The following is a 20,179-nucleotide window of genomic DNA, read 5'->3' as shown; positions in this document are numbered from 1 at the left end:
GAGCGCTAACGCTCGAGCTAATGGCTGTATTTGATGAAGAGGCTCGGGAGCGGCGGTTGGCGGATCGACAGATTTGCTCGCCGCTCCGTGTCGTCTTTGGGCCGGCGCCACGGCGGGGGTGAAGCCTCCCTGAGTCTGCTCTGTTTGATCTGCGTGCTAAGAGGTTTGCCAACGAGGGCCGCGAACGCCGAATGTTAGAACGACCATGCTAATCGTGGAATTGCGGCGGCTTCGGCTGCGGCGTTGTTCGCCTGAGGGTTTACCCCCTGAAGGCAGCTCCAACTTCCTTTGTACATGGATTAGCTGTAATCCTGAACAACTTCACGCTAACCTACGACTTAGATTAGCTTAAAACACGGAAGGTCGAGGTCACCCCAACTTTTTTATTTTTTTATTTTTATTTTTATGCACGTCTTAGCCGCGGGCTAGCGGTGTGTTAGCGGCGTGTTAGCTCACGTCCTAATAGATGTTTTGCAGACAAATTAATGTCTCCTCTTGCATTTTACAAACACGGATTCCATCTGAGCGTCGTTAAACGCGACCGTTACTTCCTAATAAATCTTTAACGCGCTGCTGAATGATTGAAGACTCTAAATCATTTCCATGTAATTAGCGAACGTTTGAGGAAGGACCCGAGGATTTAACCTTGCGGTGCCATAATTATTCATTATTCCTCTAAAATCCAGTTTTAATTGGGATATTGTGCTGGGATGGCGCTAACCGGTTAGCTCGTGTTTCATGAACAGTTTTTTTGGTTTGATCCGGTTCCACCTCAGAGCCGGATCGATGGCGTTCTGATGTTTGAGTCACGTGTTTTATTTATAATTATGGGATGCGTCGGAGTTGTTATTGGTTTGTACGTACGTCGGTTTGTACGTACAAACCGACGTACGTACAAACCAATAACAACTGCCCAACAGTTAGCTGTTGTTTTCTCCGAGATCTTTAAGATCTAATTTTACTCCATCGGGCTAGACCTGATTTCCGTATGTACCTGAGGTTGTCAGGAAACGCTGCGGGTCAGTCCGCCCACGTTAGCGACGGCGTTAGCGCCTGTTGTTCCAGCAGCTAATGGCTCCGCGCGTGGAGGTGTTGTGTTTGAAGTGCTTTAATTGGCTCTAATTAGCATCATTTCATCCAGCTTGACTTGTTGATGCCTCCGTCCGCGCCGCCGTCACTCAGCCGTTGGTTTAGCTTTCTGCTACGGCTAATCAGATTAGTGCCGACAGATGAACCCGAACGGAGCGGTTACTGTTTGCTCAGCTCACTTTCATTTTGTGCCGCGGCGCTTCTGACGCTAACGGGGAGCCGCGTCATGATGTCCCTGATCTCTGGTGAGTCTCTGCTGACGCCGCAGAAGATCGGGGGCTCTTCTGGGCGTCGCTCTCGCTTTAACCCCCCACGAACCCTAATCTATGCCTATACCTAAATCCAACACTAGCTCCATCCCTAACCTAACCCTAACCCTAACCCCAACTCTAACCCTAACCCCAAATCTAACCTAAGACTAACCCCAAACCTAACCTAAACCTAACCCCAACTCTAACCTAAACCTAACCCCAACTCTAACCTAAGCCTAACCCCAACTCTAACCTAAACCTAACCCCAAACCTAACCTAACCCTAACCCCTAACCTACCTCCAACCCTAATCTAAGCCTATCCCTAAAGCCAACACTAACTCCATCCCTAACCTAAACCTAACTCCAGTCCTAACCTAACCAACCCTAACCTCAACCCCAACTCTAACCCTAACCCCTAATCCTAGTCCTTATCCTAATCCTGACCCTAACAGAAAGGGGTAGAAACCACTTCATATGCTGGAGACTCAGATCTGTGTCTTTGTTTCTTCCTGATTGACGTTTATTGATTGAACGTCTTATTTACAGTATTGATTGTGTGTCGTCAGTATGGGGCCTGACCTGATCCGGGTTTGATCCAGGTACAGTCAGAGTTGTGGATTTGATAAAGAACGAAGCTGCTGGAAGCGGATTGGTTTCAGTTTGAACTGTAAAAACAGAAAACCTTCCAGAACGCCCCGTCGGGCGTAGATGTTCACCACGATAACGTCGCCATGGTAACCCCTACGCCCGGGAGGACGTGACCCGTCTCGTCTCTCGGCGACGCCGTTATCACATCCTCACAGAACATCCCAGGTGAGCGTGGCGTTCCGCGGCCGGGTGGTCCTGACCGACGCGGCGCCTGACAAATCTCCACGGCAACGGGAGGAGCTGAAGGGATGGGGGGGTTGGGGGTGGGGCATCTCAGCAAAGAGAACACGAACACATCCCAAACCGGCAGGAATCACGTCCACCGAGGTGGGAGCGAGTCCCTCAGGGGCGCTGCAAAGCTCTGACAGTGTGTGTGTGTGTGTGTGTGTGTGTGTGTGTGTGTGTGTGTGTGTGTGTGTGTGTGTGTGTGTGTGTGTGTGTGTGTGTGTGTTGGAGCTGTGCTGGCTTTACAGATAAGCTGAGGGAAACGTGATGTGTTTCCACCTGGAGTGCAGGAGCTGCCCTAATGTCAGAATTAATCCTCTAAAACTACCGACTCCTGCTTACGTCTACCCGCCGAGTCCGTCACGCATGACGGCGTCAGGACACGGAAACACACATGTAACGGCGTCAGGACACGGAAACACGCGTAACGGCGTCAGGACACGGAAACACACACGTAACGGCGTCAGGACACGGAAACACACACGTAACGGCGTCAGGACACGGAAACACACGCGTAACGGCGTGAGGACACGGAAACACACACGTAACGGCGTCAGGACACGGAAACACACACGTAATGGCGTCAGGACACGGAAACACACGCGTGACGCTTCTACTCGGACCATCACTTTCAGGGCGGGGCCAGGAGTGGGAGGGGCTTCCAACAGGATGTTTAAAACACAAAAATTGAAAGAATGTATCTAAAATCGGACACGCCCACCAGCATCATCTGTAGGGGCCTGGAGACCAATCAGAGGCGGAAGGGGCGGGTCTTGTCTGGAAAAACAGGTGAATCATAGGACTCCATTCAACTGTGACAGAATGGGATGTGTGGTTTGGATTTAAACCTCTCTGGTGGTTACTAGGCAACCAGCAAAGACCTGATGATGTTCCTGCTGGTGATGAAGAACAAACACTCATTAAAACACTGTCAGTTCTATTTGTCTGTGTCCCGCCAGCATCGGCAGCTCCGAGACGGGTTTCCCAACTCGACTCGGAAACGTTTTCCAGCTGATCCCGGACCAGACGATCCGTTGTCCCTCCAACCGGTTCTGGATCTCCTCCTCATCCTCCTGGAAAAGAGAGGAGCCAAGATCAGATTCCCAAACCTCCTGATGAAACGCTCTGGAGGCCCATTTCCAGTATTTTATAATCCAGTTTTTACGGGGAAGGTAATCCGGATACTCTGAGGTTGCGATCACGATTCTGACTTCATTACGTTCAAAGGTCGCATCATTCAAAGCGTAATCATGAATCCCACTAAATCCGAACAAAGCGCTCTTGAGCAAGGCAGCGAACTGTTATGAGCGTCGTTATTTTAAAAAAAAGAACAAAGATTGTGAAAAACGTCCATCAGCATTTCCAGAGCAACAACCTTGACTCCCCCCGAAGCAGCAGCACCATAAATAATCTATTATCTGTGACGCTATCAGCCGGTCTGAGCTGCTGAAACCAGCAGAAACAGGAATCATCCTCCGACTATCGCTGGAGATAACCCCCCCCCACTAATAAACACACCACAGACAGGTCGGAGTATAAATAACAATAAAATCCTCTTTTCTCTGCCCGGACTGAGATAATGAAACGGTCGGATGCTGGAGAAGGACGAGCGGCGCCGGCAGCCAAGGCGCTGGCCGTGCTGCTGAAAGCGCGAGGTGGCGGCGACGGGGGGTGGATCGACCCGTCCCACTGTGAAAACCTGGCGGAGGCCTGCGAGGCGCGGCGGGGGGAGCGCTCTATTTAAAGGTTACGGAACGCTCCGCGATGAATTCGGTTGTTTTCGAGGCGATAGCGCCGCCGCTGGTCTAGGTCGTGTCGGAGTCTCTTCTGGGTGGCGTCCACGTTCGCCATCTGCACACGTCTGACTTCCTGTGTTCCAACACAGCCGTTGCCATCGCGGCGCCGGTCCCTCGCCTCCCATCCCTCGTATGGTTCTTTATCCTCGTTTATTCCCGTTCCGTTTCCTGACCGTTTCTGAGCTGGGAGGGGATTGGGGAGGTAATCCCGGCGCCGGCGGCCTGTTTTGCATGGTTTATGGGCTGGAGCGCTCAAACGTTCGCTGAAATCAAGCCTGAAAACGTGGTCCAATGGGAGTGGATGCGGAGCGGCTGGAGGCTGGTTCCGCGTTAACGGCGTGGATTGATTTGTTTGCCCCCAGACGCTACGCTACCCGCTGCTCTGGAGTAATGAGATTATGTCGTGTTATCAGATCCCAAACTGTCAGGTTTTCAATAAAGCTTTTGTCTCTCACGAGGCGGCGCCTCTCCTCCCACGCCTGTGCCTCGTGTCTTCATTAAGGAAATCTGGTATTTAGAGGGAACCCTTGTTTTAACTTTCTCCGATTTTTGTTGAAACAGCGTCTTTGTCCGGAAAGTAGACCGACCACTGGTCCAACCCTTCCTTTACAAAACAGAACTGTCGACCAATCCTGTCAGACATAGACTCTGTTGGCGTGACCGCTCACGCTCAGGCCACCAAGGTAACGACATAGACTTTCCCAGGGACGTAGATCGGCCCGACCCTTCCTTCACAAACAAGACAAGTGACCATTCTTGTCAGACTGACTCGTTTTGGCTTAGCGTTCATGTTCAGGTCGCCAAGGTAATCACCCGTTGGCGAAACGGCTGTTTTGTCCGGGAAGAGGACCAACCACCGACCCAGCCATTCCTTCATAGACGAGACAGTCAACCAATCCTGTCAGACGTAGACTCTGTTGGCGTGACCGCTCACATTGGAGCCACCAGGTAACCACTTAGACTTTCTCCAGGACATGGATCAACCCGACCCTTCCTTCACAGACGAGACGGGAGACCAATTCATGTCAGACATAGACTCTGTTGGCGTTACCCTTCTCGTTCGTGTTGCTATGGTAACGACCGGTCAATAAAAAGGTGTCTTTGTCCAGGAAGTGGACTGACCTGACCCTTCCTTCACAAACAAGACAGTCGACCAATCCTGTCAGACATAGTCTCTGTTGGGATTACCCTTTACGTTCGGGTCGCCAAGGTAACGACCGGTAAATGAAACGGCGTCTTTGTCTGGGTAGTGGACCGACCACCGGCCCAGACCTTCCTTCATAGACGAGACGGTCGACCAATCCTGTCAGACAGAGACTTGTTTTCATGTTCGTGTTGGCAAGGTAACGACCGGTCAATGAAAAGGTGTCTTTCTCCAGGACGTAGACTGGCCCAACCCTTCCTTCACAATTGAAGCAGTGCGGCTGCCCAGTCTGTTATCCACACCAGTTGTTAGACTGATCCAGTTAATGGTAGTCTTTCACCAGCCGCTGATTACTACCTTCACAGTGCTGGGGGGGTGGTGGTGGGGGGGGTTCTGGGGTCTCATCTACATTTCCTGCCTTGTGAGGAGACAAACCTGTGATTTCAGGAAGCCAATAACGGACCAGGCTGTCGTGGGCGGAGCCTCTTGGGGCTCTGAAGGGCTTTGTTGACTCGTCAGGACTGACTCTCGGACTCGGAATCAGAACACAAATCAATCACGTGAAGCAATTTCCTGCGTGTTTCTGCCGGAAGGTGAAAATATGACTTTGTTGAAGCCTGGAGACAGACACCCCCCCTACCCCCCCAGTCTGCTCCAATCGGGTAATTACAGCGGAGGCTGGATGGACTAATGATCGTGTTCCACAGGGTGGTAATGACACAATTATAAGTGTGAGGACATCCGTCATCGCCACTTAGCGCCGACAGCGTCCTTGGCCTTTAGATGCGCACACACACACACACACACACACACACACACACACACACACACACACACACACACACACACACACACACACACACACACACACACACACACAGTCATGAGTGGCCCAGACAGAAACTGATGACTGAGTGTCATTAAGCTGAATAACTCTTTCACAAACTTACTGAGCTGACAGATTAGCACCATGCTCCGCTAACGGCTAAATCAAACGACTCAACCCCCCCCCCCCTCCCTCAATGAGAGGAACAGGAAGTGATGAATGCGTCGTGGCTCCGCGATGAGATAGTGTGTTTGGCAAGACTATAAATTTCCACTCAAGTCGGGCTTTTGTTGCGTGATGGATTCCGGCGGCGGAACGACATGTCAGGGATTTTCCCCCTCGCAGTCCTGATTCTCTGCTCGGCGCCACAAAAGTCCCAGAATGCTTTATGATCCAAACGTTCTGCCAGCCGTATTTAACCGCCGACAGTTAAACCCGCCAGACGAGCGGCGGCGTTCCGCGGCGGCAGGACGTGGTGTCACGATGCGGGAACAGAACGTACCGGAGCAGTTTAGACGGCGTAATGAAACGTTCTCAAAGGCTCCTCCAGACAGGAAGTAGTCGTCTCGTCTTCATCGCAAAGAAGAAGAAGAAATGTTTCCTGTCAGTTTGAGATCTTTTAGCTGCTGTAAGACTTTCAAACCCAGTTTGGTCTGACGGTTCTCTGACAACCGGTCAGGATGGTTAAGGTCTGACCCGACCTTCCTGAAGGGTCTCCGGTCCCTGAAGAGGTTTCAGGCGTCTCGTAGCAACAGCAGGAGCATCATCGACCCTTCAAGACTTCTTCTTCTGTTCTCGCAGTTTTTCACTGCTTCCTAGACTGTCAGAGACTCGACAATCTGTCCCTGTTTTTAAAGAGTCTCTCATTCAGTCCTACTCTTGACAAACAGGTGAACTTTATCGGTTTGAAACGCAGGAAGAATCAAAAGAAGGATTGGCAGATTCTAAACTTTCTTCTGGGCCCAGCAGAGACGGTGATTTATCTAACGGGCAGACGTGATTTCAAAGATCAACTCTTCTTCTAACTGATCCAACTGATTTAACTGATCCAACTGATTTAACTGATCCAACTGATTTAACTGATCCAACTGATTTAACTGATCCAACTGATTTAACTGATCCAACTGATTTAACTGATCCAACTGATTTAACTGATCCAACTGATCCAACTGATCCAACTGATTTAACTGATCCAACTGATCTAACTGATTTAACTGATCTAACTGATTTAACTGATTTAACTGATTTAACTGATTTAACTGATTTAACTGATTTAACTGATTTAACTGATCCAACTGATCCAACTGATTTAACTGATTTAACTGATTTAACTGATCCAACTGATCCAACTGATTTAACTGATTTAACTGATTTAACTGATCCAACTGATTTAACTGATTTAACTGATTTAACTGATCCAACTGATCCAACTGATTTAACTGATTTAACTGATTTAACTGATCCAACTGATTTAACTGATTTAACTGATCCAACTGATTTAACTGATTTAACTGATTTAACTGATCCAACTGATTTAACTGATTTAACTGATTTAACTGATCCAACTGATCCAACTGATTTAACTGATTTAACTGATTTAACTGATTTAACTGATCCAACTGATCCAACTGATCCAACTGATCCAACTGATCCAACTGATCCAACTGATTTAACTGATTTAACTGATTTAACTGATTTAACTGATTTAACTGATCCAACTGATTTAACTGATTTAACTGATTTAACTGATCCAACTGATCCAACTGATTTAACTGATTTAACTGATTTAACTGATCCAACTGATTTAACTGATTTAACTGATTTAACTGATCCAACTGATTTAACTGATCCAACTGATCCAACTGATTTAACTGATTTAACTGATCCAACTGATTTAACTGATCCAACTGATTTAACTGATCCAACTGATTTAACTGATCTAACTCCCACTAAGTGGGTCTACAGGAGGAGGCGGGGCTAAGGCTTTCATGAGGAAACAGGAAGTACCTCTGTGCTCGTTTCTCAACCCAGATGTGAACCTGGATCGTGTGCCGCTGGGGATCAGCTGATATGTGTGTTGTTATTAACAGCCGTTCATCACTGTTGTCATAGTAACCGATGCTGATCATGGTCAGATGCCCGTCCGACTCTGGCGTGAGCGCCGCTTCGACCCGGGGAGTGATTGGCAGCTCCAGACGCCTCCTGTCCGTCAGCTGTCAGGGTGAAGCGGCTTCATCTAACGTCTGGAGGAGCGCCCAGGCAGAAGCAAACGATTCATGATCCAGGTTTACCCCGGTGCCCCCCCCTATCATTGTCAGAGGGCTACTACTGACGAGCGCAGCTGAGCGACTCAGCGATGGAGCCGGGGGTCATCCAGACGTTAAATCACTTAATGAGTCGGACAACAGAGCCCCCCCCATTACCCCACTCGCCGGGGGGGTTGTTGACTCCATTAGGGGGTAATGGTGTGTAATGCGGTGATGGGGCCTGTCAGAGAGCAGCGGGGCGTCCACAACACTAACAACATGGTTCTGGTGGGGCAGGTAGATGGTCCAGGAGCGTGTGCTGGGGGTCGGGGGGGGCGAGGCCATCAATAACGCATGGAGACGTTCTTCTTCACCGGAAACGGGAATTAAAAAGCTGAAATTCAGAGACCCGCGGCTAACGCTCAGAGACCCGCGGCTAACGCTCAGAGACCCTCAGCTAACGCTCAGAGACCCTCGGCTAACGCTCAGAGAGCCTTGGCTAACGCTCAGAGACCCTCAGCTAACGCTCAGAGACCCTCGGCTAACGCTCAGAGACCCTCGGCTAACGCTCAGAGACCCTCAGCTAACGCTCAGAGACCCTCGGCTAACGCTCAGAGACCCTCAGCTAACGCTCAGAGACCCACGGCTAACCTTTAGCGACCCTCGCCTAACGCTCAGAGACCCTCGGCTAACCTTTAGCGACCCTCGCTAACCTTTAGGGACTCTCGCTAACCTTTAGCGACCCTCGGCTAACCTTTAGCGACCCTCGGCTAACATTCAGAAAACCTCGGTTAACCCTTAGCAAACCTCGGCTGACCTTTAGAGACCTTCGCTAACCTTTAGCAACTCTCGTTAACCTTTAGCGACCCTCTGCTAATCTTTAGCGACCCTCAGCTAACCTTTAGCGACCCTCGGCTAACCTTAAGTGACCCTCGGCTAACCTTTAGCGACCCTCGGCTAACCTTAAGCGACCCTCGGCTAACCTTTAGCGACCCTCGGCTAACCTTAAGCGACCCTCGGCTAACCTTTAGCAACCCTCGGCTAACCTTAAGTTACCCTCGGCTAACCTTTAGCGACCCTCGGCTAACCTTAAGTGATCCTCGGCTAACCTTAAGTGATCCTCGGCTAACCTTTAGTGACCCTTGGCTAACCTTTAGCGACCCTCGGCTAACCTTTAGCGACCCTCGCTAACGCTCCAGTGGCAGTGAAACACTGAATAAACTGTGCAGACATTAATAATCCCGTCTCGTCCTCGCTGCAGATTATTAATCCCTGGTGAGACGGAAACAAACTTTGCGTTTCTTCTGCTTTATGAGCTGAGAGATGAGATCCGGCGCCGCGTCGGCACAAACGCTCCCAGTTTACCGTGGGGGGGGGCAAACAGCGTCTGATTGGCAGGAGGTTAAACAGCGTTTTATCTGCCAGCGGCGGCGACGGCGGGTGGATCGTCACGTCCCCCCCTCTCTATCAGGTGATTAATCACAGCAGAACGCTAGCGTAGCATCCCGCGCAGCGCCGCCATCCGACCGGAGCGAAGCCGGGATGAAACGGGGTGGGGCGGGGTCACCGCCCGTCACGTCTGCTTAGTGTTGATTCAGCTCCCATCAGCCCCTCTGGCCCCGCCCGCCGCCACTCGCTATCTCTTCTGCAGCGACACGTTTACATATGCAGACGGCGGCGCTGAAATGCTAACGGGTGGAGCGTGTGTGTGTGTTCATCATTATTTAAAGCGTGTTGAACGAGGTCGTCACACCTTCAGTCTGGATTTAACCCCGAATCCTCCCTCAGCTTTAGCATTAAGTAGCAAACGACTTTGAAAACATGCTAACGGCAGCGTGCTAGCAAGCCCCGCCCCCATTTACCTGGTGGGACGTCAGAAAAGAGGTGTGTCTTCAGGCGTGTTGTTGACTTCAGGCCGCCGCCACCGTTCATTCAAATGTCTTCCTTCTTCACGAGCGCCGAGATTCCTGCTGTGGTGATGACATCACTAGCCACGCCCCTTTAAGGTTCCTACAGGAAGAGCCTGTTGTCACGGCGATCGTTTAGCACCAGATCTGATCCGTCTGATTCATTTCGTCTCTTATCCGCATGTTTCAGGTGCGTCTTCAGTGTGATAGATTAACAGATCAATAGATTAACAGATTAATAGATTAACAGATTAATAGATTAACAGATTAATAGATTAACAGATTTAAAGATTTCATTGATAACACTTTGATTTGTTTAGAAGATGAAAAAAACAACTCCGGCAACATTCGTCACATTTAACACACACACACACACACACACACACACCACAGAAACCAAAACGCCACACAGGGATGTGTCAAAGATTTTATCTGGATATAAAACAGTCCCAAACAGAATAAACTAAGGAAACGGATCGATCAGAGGTAGGAACCCGGCGCTGGAGCCGGGGTGTTCACAGGTCTATAGGTCAGAGGTCACTGCTTTATATTCATTATAAAGACAATACTGTGTGTGTGTGTGTCAGGCTTGGAGGGGTGGGGTCTCTGTGATGAGGTAGCGCTGATGCTAACGTTAGCTTGTTGTGGAACCAGACGGTCCAGGGTCGGTTCCGACCGGAGGCTCTGAAGATGGACGTGTGAACACGATGCGTCGGTTTTCCCAGAAGCCTTTGAGGTAGATCGATTCTGCATCTCAGATTCAGGGTCTGTAGGTGGACACGCCCACGGAACGACCGAGAGCGTTTAGGGTGGTTGGAATAACATCAGTGACAGGTCAGAGGTCAGGGGTCAGGGTTATCTACTGATGTTTACGCTAGTAGCTGTTAGCATAACCAGGAAGACGAGCAGAACAGAAGTTTAAAATAAAACAAACACAAACGTGACGTTAGTCCTGGTTTATGGGATAGGGTTAGGTTTAATTTTAGGATTCATTTTAATTTTAGGTTTAGTTTTAATTTTAGGGTTAGGTTCAGTTTTAGGTTTGGGTTTGGGTTAGGTTTAGTTTTAGGATTCATTTTAATTGTAGGTTTAGTTTTCAGGTTGGTTTTAATTTTAGGGTTAGTTTTAGGGTTTGGGTTAGTTTTAGGATTAGGGTTAGGTTTAGTTTTAGGTTTGGGTTAGTTATGGGATTAGTTTTAGGGTTTGGGTTAGTTTTAGGATTAGGTTTAATTTTAAGGTTAATTTTAGTTTTAGGATTAGGTTTAGTTTTAGGGTTTGGGTTAGTTTTAGTTTTAAGATTAGGTTTAATTTTAAGGTTAGTTTTAGGGTTAGGTTTAGTTTTGGGGTTTGGGTTAGTTATGGGATTAGTTTCAGGGTTTGGGTTAGTTTTAGGATTAGGTTTAATTTTAAGGTTAATTTTAGTTTTAGGATTAGTTTTCGGGTTTGGGTTAGTTTTAGGGTTAGGTTTAGTTTTCGGGTTAGGATTAGTTTTAGGGTTCGGGTTAGTTTAGGGGTTAGGATTACTGCTCCTATGAGGTCTGTTTTTCCTTTTTGTGTGAATATGTTCATCCCAGATGGAGACTCCGCCTACATACATCCATTTCTATACTTTCTATTGGTTCAGGCACCACAGGTTCTAAACAGTATAAATCTGTTCTACTTCTACCAGCCTGGATACGAAGTTAAAACAAACACAGACAAGAATCACTCCAGAAAGACGTTCGTTTACGTCTGTAGACGGATGCTTCCGGATGACGGGGGTCAGCTTCATCCCGTTTGGCACCAGGTGAATATTTGGCTTGTAAATTTGTTTGAGAACCTGGATTTTATTTTCATGACTCAGTTCTTGGAGTCCAGGAGCCAAAAGGTCTGACATTTGGTTGCTGGTGGAGATCGAGACGGATGTTTCCCCAACTTCCTGCCGCCGTCGACCCGTCCGTCCAGGGCGGGTCGTACCGATGGTACCTGAGTAGAACTCTCACGCACAGACGCCGTTGCTGCGATGCCATTCGCTGTAGCAGTTCCTGACAGACGTGAAGCAGAGCGTCTTCTGACAGGCGCCGCAAAAGACGGGTGACTTCCGTTTGCAGAGCACGCACGCCCGCCGGCCGGCGGTGGCCCGGTACCTCGGGGACACGTTGCTCATTTGTTCCGCAAAGTACGCCGGGAGGTGGCCCAAACCGGGAGCGCCGGACGACGACGCGGTTGCTTCTTTGTTAGATGGAGGAAGCGCGGGGACGGGGCAGGGGAAGGTGGTAAAGGTGTACGGCGCTGCCCGGCGGGGCGTCGACCCGATCTCAGCCAGGGACACAATCAGCTGTTCCCTGAAGGTCTTCTGCCTCAACTCAGGGCGATTGTGCAGTTTGCACATTTGCTTGTGCAGGATGAAGGCGTTCACGGTGGCGATGTCCACGAAATGATAGAAAAGCGTTTTGTACCATTTGCGTGTCTTGTGGAGGACGTTGTAGTAAGAAATGAGAGCGTCCGATAGGTCCACGCCCCCCATGTGCTGGTTGTAGTCTTTGATGCTACCTGGAATCGGTACCTGCTTCACCGCCCACCGCCCGTCCGCCTCCTTCACTTTGCGCGTCGCCGTGTCGTTGCTGTACGCTTTGTGCAGCGTGGAACACATGGTCACCTGCCGGGTGTCCAACCACTTGACAAACAGCAACTTGTCCCGTCGGATCCAGCGGATGGTCCCCCGCGGGGTCCTGTTGGTCATGTCGTTGTGTTTCTTCTTGGGGTAGCCGGCGACGTTGGGTCGGACCGTTCCGCAAGCCCAGATTTTTCGTGACAGGAGGTCGAGGAAAAGAGTCGGACTGGTGTAGAAGTTGTCCACGTAGAGCTTGTACCCTTTTCCCAGGAAGGGTATGTCCAGCAGTCTCATGACGACATCGTAGCTCCGCCCCTTCCCTGTGGGGGTACCTTCTCTTCCGGCGTACACGAAGAAGTTCTGGGTGTATCCGCACGCCGAGTCGGCCAGGACAAAGAGCTTGAAGCCCCACTTGGTGGGCTTGTTCTTCACGTACTGCTTGAGCCCGATCCTGGCCTTGCTGGCCACCATCCGCTCGTCGATGGAGATGTGCTGGTAGGGGTGGAAGAAGGTGTGGCACGCCTCCAGGATCTGCTCGTACAGGGGTCGGATCTTGCAGAGCTTGTCGTACCCCGGCGTCCCTCTCTTCAGGTCGTTGGCCGCCTCCGTCGCGGGGTCGTTCATGTGCAGGGCGCGGGAGATGGCGAGGAAGCGCCGGCGGGGCATGACGGAGGCGGGGAACGGGAGGTTGAACAGTTTGGTTCCCCTCCAGAAGTCGGCCAGAGTCTTCAGCGGGGCGATGCCCATGTAGAGGACCAGGGACAGGAAGGAGTACATGTCGGCGCTGGTGACAGGAAGCCAGCTGGGCTGCCGGCCGTCGTGTTTCCTCCCCCAGTAGGCGTTGGTGTTCCTCACCAGCGTGTCGATCACCGCCGTGGAGAAGAACAGCTGGAAGAGTTCCAGCGGCGTGTACGTGGCGGTCCGGCTCAGCTGTGGCCCCGGGGCCCGCTCCGGTCTGAACCGCGGTTGCGGCGGCTCGACGTCTTGTTCGTCTACATCACGCCACCGGTCTCCGTCCTCCCCCTCATCCTCCCCCCTGGCCCCAGGCTGGTGCTTCCTGCACGGGGAGGAGGTCTTGACAGTCTTGGGAGAGGAGTGGTTGTTGGTGGGTGTGGACTCGTTGTGGTTCCTTTTCCTGGGGGAGCGCCCGTTCTCACGACGGAGGCCCCACCTCCTGGGCGGAGACTTCAGGGAGGCGGAGCGTGGAGAAGCAGAGGGGGTGCAGCAGCGCTTGGCCGACGCTCTTCTCTTGGTGGGGGTCCGATTCCACTCGTCTTCTGAGGAGTCATCGGTAACGTCGTCCCTGTGGGGGGGGGGGCAGCGGAAACAGGAAGTAGAGCAGGAAGACGAGTTAGAAACATGTTTATAGAAACGTCGTCATGTCACAACTGATAAAAATAGTTAACAGTAAAAGTAATTAGAAATAAGACAATAATAATAATTAATAAAATAATAAACTAAACATAATAATAATATTATAAACTGATAATAATAATAACAAAAATAAGAATAAGATGATTAATAATAAAATAATAGTAAAAATAATAGTGATTAATAATAAGAAAATGATAATTATAATAAGAATAAAATAACAATAATTATAATATAAGAAATAATAATAAAAATAATTGAGTTGTAAATGTTAATGATTATTAATAACATAATAATAATGAAATTGTTATTATTATCAACATAGGAGCAGTCGTAGTAAAGAAAGGTCAAACATTCCTATTAGCAGTTGTGTGTGTGTGTGTGTGTGTGTGTGTGTGTGTGTGTGTGTGTGTGTGTGTGTGTGTGTGTGTGTGTGTGTGTGTGTGTGTGTTTGGGGGTGGGCCGTTCCCCCCCAGCCCCGGGGATTAACGCCTCTGCTCCTCAGATCTGTTCGGTTTAAACCGTCAAAACGTTTCATCAGAACTTTGCTGCTCGGTTCGTTCGGGTCACGTGGGCCCGTCGTGACGTGGCGCGCACCTTCCACCTGCGTGACCCCGGTAGGAACCGGTGGGGGGGGGCGACCGGCCGCTGATACCGGACCATTGTTACGTTTTGCGCGCTCCCGTGTCTCGTGTCCGCGTTCTAAACCGACCCGGTTCGTTAACCGGTGAGGTTCTGTTCGGGGGTCACGTGACCCGTGTGTGCCCGGTTCCGTTAGACCGAACCCGGTACTCACGGCTCTGACGGGTCCAGGTCCAGACTGCTGTCACCGGTCAGGCTGTCGGACTCGGACCCGGAGCGGACCGGATCCGGTTCGTCCTCGGACCCTGAGAGCACCATGTCCGGTGATCTGGACCGGGGCCTTTATTCCGTTCCTCCCCCCGCGCCACCGGTGACCCCCACCCGACTCCACCGACTGAACGTCGTTCCTCTCACGCGCGCGGCTCCGGTCCGAGAGGCCGGCCCGCGCGCCCCTGACCACTCCCATTGGCTGCGAGTGTCGCGCGCTGTCACGATACTGCGTCATGATTGGACGGACGTAGCTGCCAGGAAACGCACGCGGGTCTCACGTAACAGTGCGTGCCTGGGATTGGCTGAGGAGGGGAGGAACCCGTATGTTGGACACGTGGTGTCTTTCTCATGAATATTAATGACTAATGAATTACCATAAAACACGTTCATTCTTTAGAATCACAGGAAGTCGTTCAGAGCTGCTCCTCCTCCGTTTTACCGCGTTTAATAAAAAAGTTTTGTTTTAACCTGAATTTTTAAATGTCAAATTAAAATTTACATTTTAACACCATGTGACCCGAATGCAACCAGTAAGAACCTGCAGGACAAACAGGAAGTCCTGAGGACAGAAGCCAAGTCTGAGTTCATGGGAAGGTTTTAACACACCTGTGTCTCAGGTGACACGCCTGTGTCTCAGGTGACACACCTGTGTCTCAGGTGACAGTCTCAGGTGTCTCAGGTGACACGCCTGTGTCCCAGGTGACACGCCTGTGTCTTAGGTGACACGCCTGTGTCTCAGGTGACACACCTGTGTCTCAGGTGACACACCTGTGTCTCAGGTGACACACCTGTGTCTCAGGTGACAGTCTCAGGTGTCTCAGGTGACACACCTGTGTCTCAGGTGACACGCCTGTGTCTTAGGTGACACGCCTGTGTCTCAGGTGACACACCTGTGTCTCAGGTGACAGTCTCAGGTGTCTCAGGTGACACGCCTGTGTCCCAGGTGACACGCCTGTGTCTTAGGTGACATGCCTGTGTCTCAGGTGACACACCTGTATCTCAGGTGACACACCTGTGTCTTAGGTGACAGTCTCAGGTGTCTCAGGTGACACCTGTGTCTCAGGTGACACTCCTGTGTCTCAGGTGACACTCCTGTGTCTCAGGTGACACTCCTGTGTCTCAGGTGACACCGGTGTCTCAGGTGACACTCCTGTGTCTCAGGTGACACTCCTGTGTCTCAGGTGACACACCTGTGTCTCAGGTGACAGTCTCAGGTGTCTCAGGTGACACTCCGTTGTCTCAGGTGACAGTCTCAGATGACACCTGTGTCTCAGGTGACACTCCTGTGTCTCAGGTGACACCTGTGTCTCGGGTGACAGTCTCAGGTGTCTCAGGTGACACCTGTGTCTCAGGTGACTACTTCCTGTGTTTCTGTTTCACATCAGTGCAAATCGTCGCACACTGATTATTTCTGATGTGTTGCTAAAACCTGAACAACCTGAGCGGTAGCGCCCTGTTAGCATCTGTTAGCACGTCGTCCTCTATGCTACGTGAGAGGTGTTCACACTATGAACGGATCACCTTTGTGCACCAATCAGACGTCTCCCTCCAGCTATCACTGTGTCCAGACCTCATGTAGACCAAAGCATGCTGGGTAGTAGCCCTGCTGCTGTGACTGTGTGTGTCGGCGGCGTGGGTGCAGGTGGGGACCTCGCGCTCCGTGGGTGTCCTCACGTCCCCTCCCCATCACAGCTCTGAGGCACCGGCGCAGCCCAGCTGAATGGCCTCTTCCTCACTTTTACGACCCGATTCGTGACGGACTGGAGCTGAATGAATCGTGGTCCACCGTCACACACACACACACACACACACACACACACACACACACACACACACACACACACACACACACACACACACACACACACACACGGTTCAGACTCTGTCCGTTAACAACAACCCGCCGGAGCGTTTAGAATAAAATCACCACAATAATTGTCTAATTTTCTGTCGTTGAATAAATTCCGTGTTTAAACACCAAACCTTCCCGGCGCTGACGGAGGTTAAACTCAGGTTTAACGCGCCGCGCCGCTCTTAATAACCTGTTATTTTCCATTTCAGGTGAGGTAAATATTTCCTCATCCACAGATACAATATAATGTTTGCAGGAACGTCTCGGTTTCAGCTCCAGTCGTGAAACAGTGGTGAATTATTCAGGGTGTCGTCGCTCCTGCACAGTTTAAAGGTCCCCATTTACTCACATCCCAGCGTTTGGTGTGTTTGTTTCTCGTCGCTTCGCGCCTCAAGAACTGCGAGTCTCATTATTTATTGATCGTCCAAATTGCTGTGCAGAAGGTTTTTGGTGCATCCAGGTACAAAACCCCCCCGAGGCTCCAGAATCACAGCAGAACCTCAGCAGGTTTACACCGTTCTTCTGACACCAACATGATCTCCACTCCATGTAGCCCAGATGATTTTTATTATGTGCATGTTTTCTTAAATAGAGAAACGATTCCTCCGTCAGAGAGTTAATTTTACATCCTGTCAAAAAAGTTATAAAAGTTTTAATCAACAAAATCCAAAACTGTGGGGAGGAAAAGACTTAGATGTAAAGTAGAGACCGCATCTCGTTCTTTACCGCGTTTTGGCGGATGGATACGACATCGGTGGGACAGCATCTCGTTCTTTACCACGTGTTGGCGGATGGATACGACATCGGCGAGACCGCATCTCGTTCTTTACCACGTGTTGGCGGATGGATACGACATCGGCGAGACCACATCTCGTTCTTTACCGCGTGTTGGCGGATGGATACGACATCAGTGAGACCGCATCTTGTTCTTTACCGCGTGTTGGCGGATGGATACATCATAAATAGATCGCCTTCTGCTCGTCTGCAGCTGCTGGAATTGAAGTGAACGTGAATCTTTGTGCCCTAGAATCGAGCTTTAATTTGGCAGTGTGTGTGTGTGTGTGTGTGTGTGTGTGTGTGTGTGTGTGTGTGTGTGTGTGTGAGTGTGTGTGTGTGTGTGTGTGTGTGTGTGTGTGTGTGAACACACTCCCCTGACAGTCCTATCTGGGCTCTCAGAGTAAGTCGTCTGCAGCCTCCTGACAGACCTCTGAATGATGCATGACACGTCTGTTCTGTAGACCCTTCAAATCAGTGGACAGGGTAGCGTGTGTGTGTGTGTGTGTGTGTGTGTGTGTGTGTGTGTGTGTGTGTGTGTGTGTGTGTGTGTGTGTGTGCGTGTGTGTGTGCGTGGTCTCATGTCCTCTCACGCCGGCCCAGCTGTCTGATCTCATTCGTTTCATAAAGTGAGTCTGAAGTGAACATTTTCTCTTTAACATGAAGAGTCAACTACATCTCCCATGATGCAGTGGGGCGTGGCTCTGCTTCAACAGAGGTTAAAGCAGCTGTTAAACCAGGTGAAGTTTGCTTCTAAACCTCCAGATGTTTGCACGCTGCTGTGATTGGACGGCCGTGCGATGCTGCTCAGTGATTGGTCGATTTCAGACAGCGGCGCAGAGCCACTGAAACTTTGATGACTGTCGGTTGGCGTGTCGGCGTGTGCGTGTTTTTGAAAGGGTTAACAGAATCCTCGTCCCTCAGCTCGTCTGGAACGCCACGAGGTCGACGCCCCCCCCCAGACGGCATGATTCATCTCCACCGAGCGAATCATCACACCTCCCACTCTCCATCCCATAATGCTCTCTGCTAACACGCAGCCCTCTCACGTACCACACGTGATAGCCGTCGCCCTCGACACGCTTAACATCGTTTGACAGTGAAGACGGCGTGAGGGAGGGGCTTGGACGCTAAAAGTTGTGTAATTATTAAAAGGATGAGGATACGACGGCCGATGAGTAAGGAGGGATTTCTGGAATATTTATAATAAATGTTATACTAATAATTTAGAATTTAATTGAATAATTATTAGTTATTTAATTAATTTAATTAATTTAATTTAATTAATTTAATAATTTAAAATGTAATTAAATCTAATAATTTCATCCTACTGAATTATCCCCACTGAACATCGATCCAAACGTTCCCTCAGATTTGAGTGCAGTCAGTCTTTACCAGCTTTCCAAACATCTTTATCGTCGTCCAATCAGATGAAAGCACAGATGTCCAATCAGACAAAAGTGTGGACTTTCTCACCGCTCCACTCGCGCTGAAACAAATCCAATCTCTCCTTCTGAACAATCAAACTTCCGCCCCCCCGGGGGAGTCCTGGTCCTCAGGTCGTCTCTGGCAGCGATCCAACCGTCTCCTGCCCTGACAGCCTCATCCTGAACAAACTCCTCCTGACCTTCATCCTGAGGCGATCGATACGCTCGCGTCACGTCGCACCTCGTGCTAACAGCCCGGCGCCGCCATTTGGTGCAGAGGAGACGGAGTTCTCCACCAGATAATTGACTTGTTTTGCTTATTTTCCATTTTTACCCAACGGGGTAATCACGGAGCCTTCCTGGTTTTATTTATGAGTTAGTTGAGGGCAGATTTTGTGTTTTTGTCGCACCTTAAAAGCTGGAAGTTGCTTCAGATGCATATTTAATATTTATCCATTTGTTGGATTTAATGGTTTTGTTTTGTGTTCCTCCAGCGTCTGATAAAATATCTGCAGACGACCCGAGTCGTGAACAATAGATTCACCCGAGATAGTCTTTCACCGCCGAGCGTCAGCCTGGGGGTTTCATCAGAACCGTTTCAATCACGTCTAAATCAAGAGTCAGACCAGTCCTCCCAGTGAATTCACAGCTGCTGGTTTGAATCCGTCAAACATCGACGTTAGTTTTCCTTCCTGTTGTAGGACTCCTTCAGGTCGGACTTCTGTTCCCTGTTTCTTTTTCAGTTTGTCTCCGGTGGGCGGGTGTTGATTGTCGTCGATGACAGCAGTCTATACCTTCCTGGGTCACGACAGCCAGTCAGCATTGAGCAGCGGGGGCCAGCAGAACGTCGATTGGGTTGGGGTTTCTCGTCCCAGAGCCATCTCTCCGTCTCCGCCGGAGCAATTTGTCATCGTTTGCCTCGACCCAAGGCGTAGACCACTGGGAAACCTTCTGGGTGGAGCTACCAACTCTATTTAGTGATAGACGTCAACCTGTTTGACTTAGACCGGTCTTCTCTGCCCAAAGTGTGTCCGTTTGTCTCCTACCAAGTGTCCTGGCTTCTCCAGATGGAGATAGACCAGCCTGGTCCTGCGTGTAGATGGTTGGGTTTGTGCACTCCTGGCGGCCGTGGACCGCATGAACGACATCATGACCAGGTCAAGGCCTACGATTGAAA

At 50.2% G+C, this 20,179-nt stretch overlaps 2 protein-coding genes across 2 annotated transcripts in view; one reads left to right on the top strand and one right to left on the bottom strand.

Moving 5' to 3' along the window:
• LOC137600161 (protein kinase C-binding protein NELL1-like) overlaps positions 1-20,179 on the top strand; it is a 131,653-nt gene that overhangs the window by 41,891 nt on the left and 69,583 nt on the right. The gene's annotated exons all lie outside the window — the stretch shown is intronic.
• Positions 11,545-15,078, bottom strand: LOC137600169 (piggyBac transposable element-derived protein 4-like). Its single transcript, XM_068321623.1, has 2 exons — positions 14,894-15,078; positions 11,545-14,029 (listed from the first exon to the last, which is right to left on the bottom strand). The coding sequence occupies exons 1-2, from the start codon at positions 14,995-14,997 to the stop codon at positions 12,112-12,114; spliced, it is 2,022 nt and encodes a 673-aa protein (XP_068177724.1). The 5' UTR covers positions 14,998-15,078; the 3' UTR covers positions 11,545-12,111.

This window comes from Antennarius striatus, chromosome 1, assembly GCF_040054535.1.
Source record: "Antennarius striatus isolate MH-2024 chromosome 1, ASM4005453v1, whole genome shotgun sequence".
Lineage (NCBI taxonomy): Eukaryota > Metazoa > Chordata > Actinopteri > Lophiiformes > Antennariidae > Antennarius > Antennarius striatus.
The sequence above is the reverse complement of the archived record's forward strand: the minus strand, read 5'-3'. Positions and strand labels throughout refer to the sequence as shown.

What these genes read in the sequence shown, in the direction of transcription:
- LOC137600169 (XM_068321623.1), bottom strand. Translation starts at nt 14,997, where the DNA reads ATGGTGCTCTCAGGGTCCGAGGACGAACCGGATCCGGTCCGCTCCGGG. An exon ending in GACCTGGACCCGTCAGAGCC is followed by an intron (nt 14,030 to 14,893) that starts GTGAGTACCGGG and finishes CCCCCCCCACAG; the next exon opens with GGACGACGTTACCGATGACT.